Consider the following 15,783-nt stretch of genomic DNA (forward strand, 5'->3'; position numbering starts at 1 on the left):
GACGCCTAGTACCTCTACTGCTCCCTTGCTTTCCAGACCCAGTACTACTGCTGCTGCTGCCTTCTGGCCTCCGTTCACCCAGGCTGCATTACTACGGATGGGGCAGCTAGCCCATTCTGCTGATCGACGCGCTGCCAGACTTGAGGCCACCATTTCGGGCATGATTCAAACAGCCCTTGCTGATGTTGTGGCACCGAGTTCTACTATTGATGCCTTTGCAGCGAGTAAAATGGTGTGTGAGCGTGGCCAAGGGGCCACTGAGGAGGTGACGACTTTAAAGGCCACTATTACTGAGCTGAGGAGAGATGTAGACCAGTTGGAGTCCACCGACATATCGATGATTTTCGGTATGGTGGAGATCCCAGATGTACCAATTGAGCCAGATATTCCTCCGGCTACCACCAGAGATGGTGTTCGAGCTGAGGAGGTATCTGATCCCGAGTTTGAGGTGGAGATGCTTGGGGTTGCTGAGGAGATGTCTTACAAGGGCCTTACGAAGATTGAGGAGGCCATGGTAGATGCAGTTGTGCAGACATCTTTGGCAGACACACCTTTAGCTGACCCAGTGGATCTGATACTACTGATGTGACTCCGGGCACTGATGCCCAAGATCAAAGTGTTGCACCGAGCACTGTTGCCTCGACAGATGGAGCGACTGTGTAGATAGGACCCCTCTTTACCTCTCTCTATATCATTTTTATTGATTTTTGGATGTTTCATTGCATTTGAGGACAAATTGCATTTTGTTTGTGGTGGGGTGAGGTATTTCCATACCTACCTCTTGTGATTATGACTTTTCTGTATATATTGTGTTTTGACACTATTTTTGTGGATGCTTGAGCTTGTGGCTCCTTATTTTGAATGTAAATAATTTTTAGACCATTTCGAAAATTTTTGCTACCTCTTGTGTATTTTATTATGGTTGTTCTTGTGCAAATTTGAGTGTCGGTTGTGATCAATACCAATGACTTGAATAGTGCTCTCAATTGAACAAACATGAATATGCGGCTACGATGAGGCCAAATGAAGTTGCATAGGCAATATGTGAACTTTTTGCATCTCGTTATGACCAACCTATTATCAAATTGAGTCTCTTGTGATGAACATTGTACAATAGCGAAAGTGTGGAGTCTTGTTTGACATTGGTGTCAATGCCTTGTGTGATGAGTTTACCGTGAGCCATGTGTGATGATACCTAGAATTTTTCCCGTTGGTTCGGTTGACTAAGTGATGCAAGCTCTTGAAAAGATCTTAGGCAACAATTTTAAAGAGTAAAACAATTTGACATTATACCTCTTTTGTGACCTACCTTGTGAGTGTGTGATCTTTGCTTGAACACCCTTTGAGCCTTATATTTTTCTTGGAAGAAACTTGATGAAATTGTGACCTTTCTTTATCCCTTAACCCATATTCCTCATGAAGTGTGGTTTGTTTGAATAATCAACTTAGGCTAAAAGCCTAAGTTGGGGGTGTGGTGAAAGGAGAAGGTAAGTCAAGAAGTGCAAAGAAGCCCCCTTGATCCATGGTGGTGAAAAAAATGGAACCCCTCCATACAAAAAAAAAAGAAAAAAAAGAAAAGAAGAATGAAAAAGAAAAAGAAAAAGAATGAAAAAGTTTGAAATAAAGTTGCAAAAGTGCAAAACAAATGGGGTGTCCGGTATGCCATGGAAAGTGAATACTGGGGTGACTTTTGAGCATGAATGAAACTGTTGAAGAAAAGGAAAGAAAGTTTGTTCATACCACATTTCATAAGGATAACAGCCCCTGAGCCTAAATGACCATACCTTTACACTTAACTCCGTTACAAACCTTAAAACGACCTTTTTGATCTTGAGTAAGCTGAAACAAGTGTTGATTGGAAAATAAAGGCAAACCTATGGGTGGAGTCATGCATGTGTTTATCTTTTTTAGTGTGAGAGTTGTTTGTGATTCCGGAGCTATAAATTGTTGAACCATTGTGTATGAATATGGAATCATTTTTGTGTGAGGTCATTTGAGTACCTTTGTTGAGATTGAACTTGCATTTGAAGCGAGTATTGTGAACTTGAGATTCTTTGATAATGGTGAGTCACAACTTGAATCTTTGAGTGCACAATTGATCCTTGCATAAGTAAATTGAGTTTTGTTGTGTGCATTCATGATTGAGGTCTTGTGTAGCATTGTTTGAGACATCCTTTTTTGAAAATGCTGAACTTGAGTTTTAATTGAGGACAAGCAAAAGTTTTAGTTGGGGGTGTTGATGAGTCTTAGATTTGGACTCATTTAGGGCTTTATTTGTATAGGTTTAGTGTCCTCAAATGCTTATTTTGTGCCAATAACTGATGTAAAATCCTTGATTTCTAGGTATTTGGATTAAGGAACAAAACAAGGGCATTAATTTGCAAAAAGGAACGAAGCGAGTTGAAAAAAAGAAGAAAAGAGAGTCTGGTGATCGCCAACTCCATTTGACGAGTCGCCGAGTGGCCATTGACCACCTAAAGTTCCAGTGTGCCAATCCCTGAAGGAGAAAGTCAAGTTGGTGAGAGAAAAGAGCAGTCGGTGGATCGCCAAGTGGTTCCGTGATGTAGTGTTAGATCACCCAAAGTTATAGACCTGTAGGATGCAAGAAGGCGATGGAATGGACCAAAGGGCGGATCACCAAGTTGATCGGCGAGCCTGACTTACTGCTCTGAATGGCCCTTCGCAACATATTTTTGGTGACTATAAATACGTTTTTGAACATTTAATCTAGAGAGCTTTTGATCATATTTTTTTGGATAATTAGAATTTTCAGTTTGAACTCTGAGTTTGGAGCCAAGTTTTCCTTGGCTTTGAAGAATTGAAGTTTTCCATTTTTGAGTAAATTGGAATTGGGTCTTTGAGATTCTTCAATTTGGACCTTTGTAAAGATGAAATTAATCTTACCCAGTTGATGGAAACACAGTTTGGTAACGATTTTTATCTTTTTATGATGTCTAACTAAAACCCAAATTCTTGGGGTGTGATTATGTGATTATGGGCTGATTTATTTTATGGGTATTGGTAATTGTTAGTCTAAATGTTGTTTAAAAGTGATTTCAATCAGTAATTGTGGTTTAATTTAAAGGATTGTAGTTGCAAATGCAGTTCTACCTTCGTGTTTTTGGCTTGCTCGAGAGAGAGGTTTTAAAACCAAGATTATTGATTGATGGTCTATGGGTATTGGGTTGTCATGGGTTCAGCTCGAGAGAGTGAATCCTAAACCCTTTTCCACACATTCAGCTCGAGAGAGTGAATGGACTAAGGTGTAGGCCGTTCTTATTTTGCATGCTTGTCGATGTTCGAGAGAAATCGACTTGATTTGGGGTAAATTGTTCGAGAAAAAATTTACCTCCTCTATAGTCTAGCCTATTCACTAATTTATAGTCATTTCCTAACAGTTGCAATTACCCCATTTGTCTACATTAGCCTATAATCAAATCACATCCCTAGAACTCGTCTCATTATTGTTATTTTGTGTTATTTGTTACTGTTGTAGTTGCTAATTGAAAACCAAAACCCCCTTATTTGACATTCGTGTCACCCCTAACTTGAATTATGTTTTTATTCGATAATGTCTATTCCTATGGCTGATTTGAACATATTTACTCTTGAATCTTAAACATGTATCGATCCCTGTGGGATTCGACCCTAACTCATTTAGTTGGGTTATTATTCTGATTAACGACCGCTGACACTTAGAATTGGAGGAAGTGTCTTTGAAATGTCATTAATCAGTTATATTTTACTTTGCAATTCTAGATTGTTTGACAAAGAGTATGATTGTAGTTTTGCCAAGGATGGGTAGAATTGAGTGAGAGGGTGCTATCGTCCTATACCCATGAAACTCATCTCCTTCATTTGATCCAAAAGGTTGATTAAACAGGGTTATTTGACGTCCTTAGCCCATCTCTAAAATACTAACATAGAGGTCCCATCTATAGAGTTAGTTACAATGGTATTTGAGTTCTTAAAGGTCTTTCTTGCTGATTTGCATAATATTTGTCCAGACCGATACATTGACTTTAATATAGATTTGGAGATGGGAACTCATCCTATTACTACCCCCTTCCCTTATAGGATGGCACCAACTGAGCTGAAAGAGCTGAAGGCTTAGATAAAGGAATTGTTAAGTAATAGATTCATTTATCCAAGTGCTTCTCCATGGGTGCTCATGTGTTGTTTGTTAATAAGAAAGATGGAAGTTTACGTATGTGCATAGACTATCTATCGTTGAAAAAAATTATAATTCACAACAAGTACTCATTGTCCAGGATAGATGATTTATTTGACCATACAAGGTGCTTCAATCTTCTCCAAGATTGATTTGAGATACGACTACCATCAGCTAAAAATTCAGGGTAAAGACATTCCTAAGACAACCTTCATTACTCAGTACATGCATTATGAGTTCTTGATGATGTCTTTTGGGTTGACCTTGGCTGACCAACACCTTGGCTGACCAACACCTTGGCTACCTTTATGGGCTGATGAATAAGGTTTTTAAGCCCTATATGGAATCTTTTGTGATCATCTTTATTGATAACATCCTCATTTATTCTAAGAGTAAAGAGGAGCTTGGATACCATATGAGGATAGTGTTGGGCTTGATCAAGGAGAATAAACTTTATGCTAAATAATTTAAGTGTGAGTTTTGGTTGCCTTTGATATCTTTTTTAGGTCATGAGGTTTCGAAATATGGAGTTATGGTAGATCTTCAAAAGATTGAGGTAGTTAAGAATTAGACTAGGGGTACTTTTATGACAACATTCATAACTCTATGGGGTTAGCCAATTACGACAATCGATTCGTGAAGAGATTAACTTCAATGCCTCGCATGTGACCCATCTGACTCAAAAATAGATTTTATTGTTGTGGTTTGACCAATGTGAGGAGAGCTTCCAACGATAATACTTTGCTGACCACCGCTCTTATCTTGCCTTGCTAGTGGAGGTTAATGATTTCATTATTTATTGTGATGCTTCACGTTCTAGGTTAGGTGTTGGATTAATGCAGGAAACAGATGTCATCACTTATGATTCCAAATAGCTGAAGGTGCGCAAGAAGAACTAACTGACCCACGACTAGGATTTGACTGTTGTAACTTTTACACTTAAAATATGAAGGAATTACTTGTATGGAGTTCGTTGCAAAGTGTTTACTGACCACCATAGTCTACAACATATTTTCACCTAGAAAGAGTTGAACTTGAGACAACGTAGATGGATGGATTTATTGAAGGATTATGATGTCACTATTCTCTACCATCTGGGTAAGGCTAATGTGATAGCTGATACATTGAGCAGAAAGACATAGAGCATGGGTAACCTAGGGTGTCTAGTAGTTACCAGATAATTATTGGCTAGGGAGGTGAAAACCTTAGCTAAAAATTTTATGCGACTTGATGTATCCGAAAGGGGTGGTTTGCTAGCCGACATAGAATAATGGTCTACCTTCCTAGATCAAATTAAGGACATGCAAGTCAAATATGTAAAATTGGGAAAGATTTGTGAAAAAGTGGTGCAAGGTAAGGCCAATAAAGCCATTCTTGATGGTAAAGGTGTTTTTCATATCAAAGGGCAAGTTTATATGCCCCAAGTTGGTGAATTGATTCGTACTCTCTTTGCTAAGGCTCATAGCTCAATATACTTTGTACATCCTGGTGCAACTAAGATGTATTGCTACTTGAGATAACACTATTGGTGGGTCGAATGAACGAGACAATGGATTTTGTGGCTAAGTGTCAAAACTTCTAGCTAGTAAAGTACGAACATCATAAGTTGGGCAGTACTCTTCAGTGAATGCCCATTCTTGAATGGAAGTGGAAAAGAATAATTATAGATTTTGTTTTGGGACTTCCAAAGACCTTAGGGATATTTGTTTCGATTTGAGTCATTGTGGATAGGATGACTAAGGCTACTCACTTCATATTTGTTCAAGTGATATATATTGCATAGAAACTAGCTAAAGTGTACGTCAAAGAGATTATGAGATTGAATGGGTGTACATTTTGATCATTTCGGATAGGGGAATGAAGTTTACCACAAAAAGTTGGGGAAGGTTGTATGAAGAGTTAGGACTAGATTGGATCTTAGTGTAGCATTCCACTTTCGAATCGATAGTTAGCTTGAGCGGACGATTCAAATATTAGAGGACATGCTCCATGGTTATGTCATGTATTCTGGAGGCCATTGGGATAATTTCATACACTTAATTGAGTTTGATTACAATAATAGTTATCACTCGAGCATCGATATGGCACTATTTGAGGTTTTGTATGAGAGGAAGTGTAGATCTCCAATCGATTAATTTGACACTTTTGAGGTGACACCTTGGGGTACTGACCTATTGAATGACTCATTGGAGAATGTAAAAGTTATCCAGAAGAAACTTGTGGTAGCTCAAAGCAATGAAAAACAGTTGCATTTTGCAAGGTCAGAGACCTCCACCTTATGGAAAGTAAAAAAGTGTTACTCAAAGTGTCGCCTATGAAATGGTCATGAGGTTTGGTAAGAAAGAGAAACTTAGTCCAAGATTTATTGGACCATTTAAAATTCTTAAGTGTATGGGGTCGATGACATATCGATAGGCGTTGCATCCAAGCTTGTCTAGAGATCACCAGTGTTTCATGCGTCTATATTGAAGAAGTTTCATGGCGACGATAATTACATCATCTATTGGGATTATGTGTCACTTGATGAGAACTTGTCTAATGAAGAAGAACCTATTGTTATCCTTGATAGATAGGTACATAAAGGTTGTGTTGGTAAAGGTTCCAAAAACCGTTTGATTGAGGAATCCACTTGGGAAACTGAAGCAGACATGCTCAATAAGTATCCACAATTATTCATTGTTATAGATAATTCTTGGGATTTCTTCCTTTTAAAAGTATCTCACAAAGAACAATTTCAAAACCCAAAAAATATGTTTCTTTATGAATAGTTTGATAGTAAATTCCTAACTAAGAGACTCGTGGAGTAGGTAAACCAAACAAAGAATGAAAGAGGTTCAGTTGACAAGATATTTTACATTGATCGAAACCAATATGGACTTGGCTTTTCCATTCAAGAGTAAGTGCTATCATATTTCAATCATCCTATTTTAACATCTTTTTTCTGATGGCTCAAGCATCTGAGTGTAGTACCACCAAGTGATTTTATTGATAATAAACATAGTTCTGTCTAAATAAGACACGTTATACAATGTAGTCATCTCTGAAGTTTTAAAATCTCTGTTGAGATCTTTATTGAAGTCACAATCAAAGGGCATATTTTCTCATTATCGTTGAAATTTTCTCATTAACATTACGACTTTCAACTAAATTGATGGAGCCTTCTCATATTGCTTGAAACTTTGATGGAGAAGACTCAATTTTTTTCCTCAAAGGCTAGGATTTGATTTAGGGCTCTGAATTGGGCCTGTAAAAGTATTTAAAAGGAGGTCCTAGTTTGACATCCTATGTGAATGTCACATCATGTGCTATATCAACACAAACATGGGTTTGTTAAATAGAAGGGTATTTATGGTCCCTTATGCTAATTGTAAAGGTAATTTTGCTACCAACGGGTACTAATTGTATGATGGAATTATTTTATTGATTTATATTCTAACTCATTGAACCCACATTATATTTTTCTTCTTTGCCTTTTATTTCTCTTTTCTCATTTTATGTTTTTTCTAAATCTTTTTGAAACCAATATAATTACTCCCTTAGTTTGTATATATGAAAATATTTTATTTTTTAAAAAAATATTATTTTTATCTAAATAATTAAAAGTTAAGAGTATAAAAAAGTTCATGCTAATTTTTTGAATTGTCACTTATGTCATGAAAATTGACCACTAAACTTATTTTTTTCTCTCAATTTTCATTTATCGTACTTAAAAAAATTATCTTCATATTTCATATTTTTTTAACTTCTACTTTTAGGACTCATTCAAACATAGGAATTGTTTCTTAAATTTTTATTTTTTTTCACTTAATTTGAAAATTGATGTTTGATAATGAAAATTTGAAATACAACTTTTTCATCTAGAACGTATATTTCAAGTCTAAAAAAACATGTTAGTATAATCTGAATTTTCAACTCACTTTTTATTTTTAAAATTGTATTTAAGTACATTCAAACATGAATATCACATGACTCTATGTTCAACTCTAATTCCGTTTATTTCAAATACAATAAAAAAGTATATATTTGAATTATATAGCCAAATGCCAAATAAGAATAACCATAACCATGTTTTCTAGGTCCATAGCCCCATAATTTTTAATGTACAATTTTAATAACAATTGTTTCACTACATTTTATATAAGTTTTATGTAGATTTAATTGTATCTGTATTAAAGATTCATTTTATTAAACTAGTCTTATTAATTATATTTTAAAATTTTAAATTTGACTATTAATATCTATGTAGTTATTTGTTGATAAAAATGATAATTTTTAAAAATATTTTTTGTTAAAATAAATAAATTATTTTCATATATACCAGTAATTAAATTAATTTCAAAATAGATTTAGGAAAAAAAAAACAGAAAACAAGAAAAAAGAGGGAAGGAAGGGCATGAAAGAGAAATAAAAGACAAAGAAGAAAAACAGAACATGGATTCCTAGGTTAGAATATAAATTAATAAATTAATACCCTCATATAACTTGTACTAGTTGTACCTTATATATAGTAAATTTTTTCGGTCCATTTCTAATAATTTGAGAGTATTTTTGACCCTTTGCCATTTAATAAAAAGTATATTTTATGATATTTTTATTACTCCCTATGTCCCAATTTATGTGACACTTTTCGTTTTTCGAGAGTCAAACAGTTTAAGTTTGACCAGAAATTTACGCACGAATCTTCAAATTTTTAGAAATGAAATTTATATATTTGTAAATTATGTAAGAAGTACTATAAGTTACAATAATTGATAATTCGAAATGTTTAAAAGATCTATGAAAAACTTACGGTCAAAAATAGATTTGTTTGAATCTCGAAATTCGAAAAGTGCCACATAAAATGGAACGGAGGTTTTCATTTATCATATACTTCAAGAAAATCAGACAAATATTAAACCTAAAAGTTTTTTCTCATGAGTTGAAACTTTAATTTCTTTTGAGAACACTATTAAGGTAATAAATAATTTCAATAATTTTACATGAATAAATATGTGATGAAAAAAATAAATAAAAGAAAACCATAACTAAGAATATAAATACCCACTAATGTTTTGATTGGTTGAAAATGTAGGATTATGCCTAGCGAGGTTGGTTCCCTCTTCTCTCGAATCTTCTCAACATCAAACTCACCATTTTCTCTACTACCTTTGCTCCATCATCTTCCATCCATGTCGATTTCCACCAAAATTCCTCATCCTCTCCTTCATCACCCTAATTCACCATACCCCAAAACCTCAAAATCCTCTTTTTTATACTCAACACCCTCTAAATTAACCTTCTTTAGATCCATTACCATTGAAAGAATTTCAACAAAATCTGTTTCTGCAACCCCAGCAGCAGCAGGAGCAGGAGCAGGTGCAGCTTCAGAATCCTCTTCTTCATCTCTCCAACCCATTGAAGAGCTTCCGCCGAAGCTTCAAGAAATCGTCAAGCTTTTTCAAGCAGTTGAACTACCAAAGGCTAAATACGAACAACTGTTGTTTTACGGCAAGAATTTAAAACCACTTGATACCCAGTACAAGACTAGTGAAAATAAGGTTCAGGGTTGTGTTTCACAGGTTTGGGTTAGGGCGTATTTTGATTCTGAGAAAAATGTTGTATTTGAGGCTGATTCTGATTCGGTACTTACTAAAGGTCTTGCTGCTTTGTTAGTTCAGGGACTTTCTGGAAGACCTGTAGAAGAGATTTTAAAAGTTTCCCCTGATTTTGCTGTACTTTTAGGGTTGCAACAAAGCTTAACTCCTTCTAGGAATAATGGGTTTTTGAATATGTTGAAGTTAATGCAGAAAAAAGCACTTCAGTTGTATGTTGAAGCTGAGAAAGGTGCTAATTTAGGCCAGAGTGAAATATCAAATGCCTCGTCGACTGAGTCTCACAATGTTAATGGTAATGGAAATGTTGAGTCTATAGCCAGTCCTGAAGTTAATGGAAACAATGCAACTGTTGGTGCTAGTGATGATGGTGTTTTGAGGAGTAGAGGGATGAGAATCAAGGAGAAATTGGAGAAGGAACTTAGGCCTGTTGAACTAGAAGTTGAAGATATATCTTATCAGCATGCAGGACACGCGGGGATTAGAGGTAGTGATGGAGAAACACACTTTAATTTAAAAGTGGTGTCTGAGGAATTTGAAGGCAAGAGTTTGGTTAAGAGGCATAGGATGATTTATGGTTTACTGCAAGATGAGTTGCAGAATGGACTACACGCATTGTCAATTGTGGCCAAGACACCGTCTGAAGTTGGTAGTAGTTGAATTGCTGGCGTCAAGAGAGGTCTGGTTCTTTTTGTCACGTAAACTTTTCATCCTTGTGGAATTTATTGAAACTTATACCTCATAATAGCTTGTAGCATAAAGTGGATAGCTATGACGAGGAGTCTGTTTTGTCGTGAGAATCTTAATAAAATTGTTTCAGGATTTAAAACTGTAGTTTTCTTTCCTCCCAAGAATCATTTTAATACAAAGCTTCAATTGTTATAACTGCTGTAATTTGGTTGCTTCAGTCTTATCAACTTTCTCTGTGACACACTTGGACCTGCTAATCAACTTCAAGAATGATAAACTAGCTATTTGGAGTGCCATTACCTTGATAGCAATGAAAATTTTATCCTTATCTTGTACAATGATGATGCAATTTTTTCTAATTTCAGCTCAACTTGTTGAAATGCAATTGCAATTATCCTTTATAAGTAACTCTACTTTGTTAGGCCTTTCACGTTTATGGTAACCTAAAAAATGAATACTTTTAAGTTTTAATAGGGTTTTTAGTGTAAATTCATGATATATCTAAAGAAGTCTACCTCTAGTGAACAATGCTTCTGGTTTCCCTGAACCAAAGTGATTTAAATATTCTATTACATTCCGTGGGAAATGAGATTTCTAAGTCGCATTAATTTTGTAATCTGGGGGATTTATGAGAGCTATAGAAGGATTTGTTAGATGTCACTCTTTTCTCTTGCAACTTTGTGAACCAAGGAATCTATACATCAATTTAATTGTGAAGAGTATCTAGACAATCCTGAACAATTTGCTCCATTGCTGAGTATCTAGACAATGCTGGGATTTTTTCTTAAACATCTGGTGGCAAAGTGATGTCACCGACGTCAAGGAGTTTGTTTGTAGAGCTGCAATCCCAAAGAATATCCAGAAAGCTGAAGCAGATATGGAGGACCACTCCATTGTGCATATTTTGGACTTTATGGTTGGAAAGGACCAAAGCTTGCTTTGAAGGGCATAGGGATCACATCTCTAGAAATAAGAATAGATGTATTCATAATCTATAATGTTTGGCGTAAATGCAGTTCTTTGGTGGATCTGTATCAGTTTTTGGATCTCTTGCATTTGTTAGGAGGGTTGTAGGGTGTGTTTTCAGGGATGTTGTCCTTTGTATTTTCCTGTACCTTCTTTGTACCTTATTAATAAGCTTTTACGTCTTTTTGTTTTAAAACAAGTTAATTCTGAAGAAAATGAAATATGTAGAAATAAATAGTTTAGGGAGGTGAAGGGGATTCTCTAGAAAGAAATTGTCTATATGGTGCCCTATTATTTCTCAAGGAATGGTATTTTTTGGTGATCAGAATCATGAAGCACAATGCATCATAGGCTGATAGTACATTTTTTGGATGCCTCAGCCTCCTCCAGGCTTTGTTTCCGTGGGTTGTATAACCTGCAAAGGAGTACCAAATGAATCTAATTTTGGTTCCTTAAGATGCACCCGCAGTGATATGGTTGCTGGTGGTCAGTTTTCGGAACAAAGCATTTGGGATATATATGATGCCAAATTCACGAAGAATCCCTTTAGTTTATGGGTTATTGGAGATGAGTTAGGACATTTCATTGTTCGCAGTGGCTTCAAGAAGCCTCCAAAGAGGCTTGCGTTGAAGCTTGCTGATCGAGATATGGCTAGTGGTCTAGATGATATGGTGGTTGACGCAGAAATCAGGACATTCTCCGCAGCCCTTTTTGATGATTATGGCAGTTTGGTAATCAATTTATGCTTTTCAGTACCTTTAATTTCTCCTGCACGTTTCTAATTGCCAAGTTGCTTAAATTTAGGTGTCTATTGATAGAATAAACTGCAACTGTTGGAAGATAGTTTTACTAGGTTATAGATGCATGCAACCTGCAAAATGTTTTCAGTTCTACTTGTATAACTAGATGGTTCTCAAATATGGCATCTCCTTGTTATGATATCAAGATTACATATATGTAATATGATCACCTTTGATGTAGTAGTATGAACATAATTTTACAATTTCCTGACTTAATGTTTGGTCAAGCTGTCAAATTCAGTTTTTTGTTTTTTTGGGTAACTAACTGATTAAATTACTAAAGCAGCAAATAGGTACAAAGTATTCCACAGTGTTGGGCAAACAAGCTTCAAACACTGATCGAAAAAAGCAAAATTACATCAAGAACCCTATCTCGAAAACATTAGCCTAAGGATAGTAATTAAGCATGGGTAGCCTAGAATGCAGACAATCAAATAGAGACCCCTTGCAGTGAATTGCTTGAGCAGCCAGTCTTATGAGTATTTCAGGGCTTCTACTTCTCATCTGATACAGTCTCAAGTTCCTCTCGTGCCACACCAAGTAAAGACAACATGTTATGGATAATCTGTAAAGAGCAGCTTGCACTGAGTTGCCTTTGGCATGAGCAATAGCCCACATCACTTTATCCTTCCATTCCAGAGATGATCTTTGAGTCCTAGCCATTAGAGAATTCTGTCCCAGATAGTAGATGAGTAATGGCATTTGAAGAAAAATTGATCTAGACTCTCATCATTGTTAGTGCAAAGGGAACAAGACAGGTCATGTCTAGGACTCCATTTTGCTAATCTGTCTCTAGTCAGCACTCAGCAGCCTTTTCCACAGAGCCAAATACAGTATAAACTTATCCCTAGGGGCTCCATGGTTGTTACATAGTAATTTCCTCCATTCTACCTTTGTATAGTTGCCTCCCAATTTGCAATAGACCACCTTTGTGCTGAATTTAGTTCTGAGGGTGACATCCTGCTTCTTGTAGCCAGCTATTTCCAATGTTCTTTTGGCATTGAGGATCTCCTTAATAGTGCATGATGCTCTACTATTATTAAGATCCCAAACACTTCCACCTTTGATGTAGTACGCATGGACCAGTTGGATCCATAGCATGTCCTTTTTCAAGCACAGATTCCAGAAATGTTCACTAATAGCTGTTCTATTCCAATCAGTTATGTCAACGAAGCCAAGGCCTCCAGCAGTTTTCAGCATAGCATGTCCTTTTTCAAGCACAGATTCCAGAAATGTTCACTAATAGCAGTTCTATTCCAATCGGTTATGTCAACGAAGCCAAGGCCTCCAGCAGTTTTCAGCTTATTTTGAGAAGTTTTTCTTATCAAAAGTGCTTTTCAATGAATTGCCTTGGGAGGTACCCAAAGTGTGGTGAATGAACTGGTTGAGAGCCATGAGGTCTTAGGTTCAAATCTCAGCAGAGACAAAGCAGCGGAGACAAAGCACCAGGTGATTCTTGTCATCTGTCCTAGCCTTGGTAGAATTGGTAGATAAAGTTACCTGGTACCTGATGCTGGTGGGAGGTGACAGGTATCCTGTGGAACTGGTCAAGGTGAGCGAAAGCCTGTCCGGACACCATGGTCATAAAAAAAAGTGCTTCGGGAGAGTAGCAATTTGTGATTGGCTAATATTGTCAAAGTGTTTTAACTGTCAAACTACGAAAAAGGATATGCATATAGTTGTCAATTATTTTTGATATGGATATTCTTGTCATAAAAGAAATTCAAAAGTACTTATTTTTAGGAGAAGCTACACTTTTCTGCTGATGCTTCAAACTGAAACAAAACTTCTGCTACTATTCAAAACACTTATTTATAGTAAAACTATAAAAAGTGCTTTTATTGAAAAATAAGCACTTTTCATCTTTCAAAGTCTTGGCCAAACAAGTTATGAATGCTTCTACGTGCTTTTTGTTACTGTGGATTACGTTGACACTTGAGAGAGTATATGCATTATCAATTTATCCCTCTTACTGTTCTACCCAATTTGCAGATGGTTCTGTAACGTGTCTTTCAGAGACATAACTTTCAATTTACATCAAAGGTCTAACTATCTGAGTTCCAGTGTGACCTTTTCCTTGGCTGCTAGATCATACAATGATAGGTATGACTCTCGGGAGCCTCTTTTGGAGCCGATTGACAGATTATTGAGGTTTTTCTTCTATTGGCTTTTGTAAACATCCCAGTGCTTCTTTCATTGTTAGTGTAACAGTTCTACTAATCAGTAAGATTACGATAAACTATGATTTTTCTTCTTTGCTATGGAAACTAATTTTAGGACCAACCGTGACACATCGTGTGAAGTGTTCTCTTCCTTGTCATGGTTGTTGTATGAAATTGATACATTACTTGATCATGTAACTACTGATTGATTATATGCAAGTTATTTGACTTAATTTGAATTATTTATTTTGTAGACAAAGATTAAGTTCCTTTCTTGTCTTGGTCAAATATTGCTTCACTTTCCAATAAATAACATATTATACATGCTCAGGTGCACTTCAATAACCTTCTTTTCAGCCTTGTTATTTTGTATCATAAGTGTGAACTGGAACTGCAACTTGTTTCAATCTTGCCATTATATTATGAATTGTGTCGATATTAGAAGCACTGAACCTTTAGTCAAATCAGTCCTATTTTGAATTCTGTGTCTGTTTTTCTTAGCTGCTCCTTTAGTCAAATCAATCTTTGCTTTGTGGGATGTCTACTTATTAGTGAATATGACTCAGAAATGCAAGAGAATACAATAAACCCCTATCCTCTACTGGATGTCAATGTCAGGGCTCAACAACGATGAAGAGGCAGCTCCTAACTTGTGGTATCGTCGTGGGTAGCACTTATGCTCAGACTCTAGGAAAGAAGACAACAAACTGAAAGGATGAGTACACAAAGTACTCAGTAGGTATCATCGGCCTCCCTCCATACTAGTCTTTGAGAAAACATGTATTGAAATCATATATCATAAGTTATACTATGATTTGGCAAGATATCATGTTCATGCTTTGTACTCGTTCATCATGTCATTTCAACATAGCTTTTGTTATAAGATACTCCTATTTGAATGGTTCTTTGGAATCACAAGATTGATCATAAGTCATATACAATCATATCCTTTTATCAGGAGTACATATATTGCCACACGTACATCATGATGTTCGATCACCTGCTTGGTCAATTAGAGTATATATCTTTTCTCAATATTAATAAGAACAAAAATCATTGCTAGCAAGCCCCAAATACAAGCACACTATTGAACTTTGTCTCATTTTGTACTAGAAGAGGAAGAAGAACAATAAATTGTATGTATTTTATACGTTGGGCTTATGTTATTTATATGACCAATATATCAGTGGACATAAAGTGACAAAACACCTCACACAAAATACATACAACAATTTATTTTATTTTTTAAAATTTTGTATAACAATTTTATGTTTTTACCCCAATTTTATATCTCATAGATAAAAATTTCAAAATCCATATGCTCAAATATTGCAAAACCGTATGTATAAACCTGTACCATCACGGTTCCTTGAAAAAAGGGTTGGCAACTCAAGTACGATTGA

At 35.9% G+C, this 15,783-nt stretch overlaps 1 protein-coding gene across 8 annotated transcripts; it reads left to right on the forward strand.

The window, feature by feature from the left end:
- The first annotated feature begins 9,214 nt into the window (after positions 1–9,214).
- On the forward strand, positions 9,215–15,343 carry LOC102601124 (sufE-like protein 1, chloroplastic/mitochondrial). Of its 8 annotated transcripts, none has more exons than XR_001473167.1 (4): positions 9,215–10,441; positions 11,745–12,149; positions 14,211–14,321; positions 14,947–15,284. XR_001473167.1 is itself a non-coding variant. In XM_006344844.2 (2 exons), the coding sequence occupies exon 1, from the start codon at positions 9,247–9,249 to the stop codon at positions 10,420–10,422; it is 1,176 nt and encodes a 391-aa protein (XP_006344906.1). In that variant the 5' UTR covers positions 9,215–9,246; the 3' UTR covers positions 10,423–10,441; positions 14,947–15,284. The 8 variants fall into 8 exon arrangements, 1 of the variants encoding a protein (XP_006344906.1); XR_367108.2 differs by lacking the exon at positions 11,745–12,149 and adding an exon at positions 13,379–13,667; XR_001473168.1 differs by lacking the exon at positions 11,745–12,149 and having other exon boundaries at positions 14,211–14,369.
- Positions 15,344–15,783: the final 440 nt, after the last annotated feature.

Source organism: Solanum tuberosum, unplaced genomic scaffold (assembly GCF_000226075.1).
Source record: "Solanum tuberosum cultivar DM 1-3 516 R44 unplaced genomic scaffold, SolTub_3.0 scf00056, whole genome shotgun sequence".
Lineage (NCBI taxonomy): Eukaryota > Viridiplantae > Streptophyta > Magnoliopsida > Solanales > Solanaceae > Solanum > Solanum tuberosum.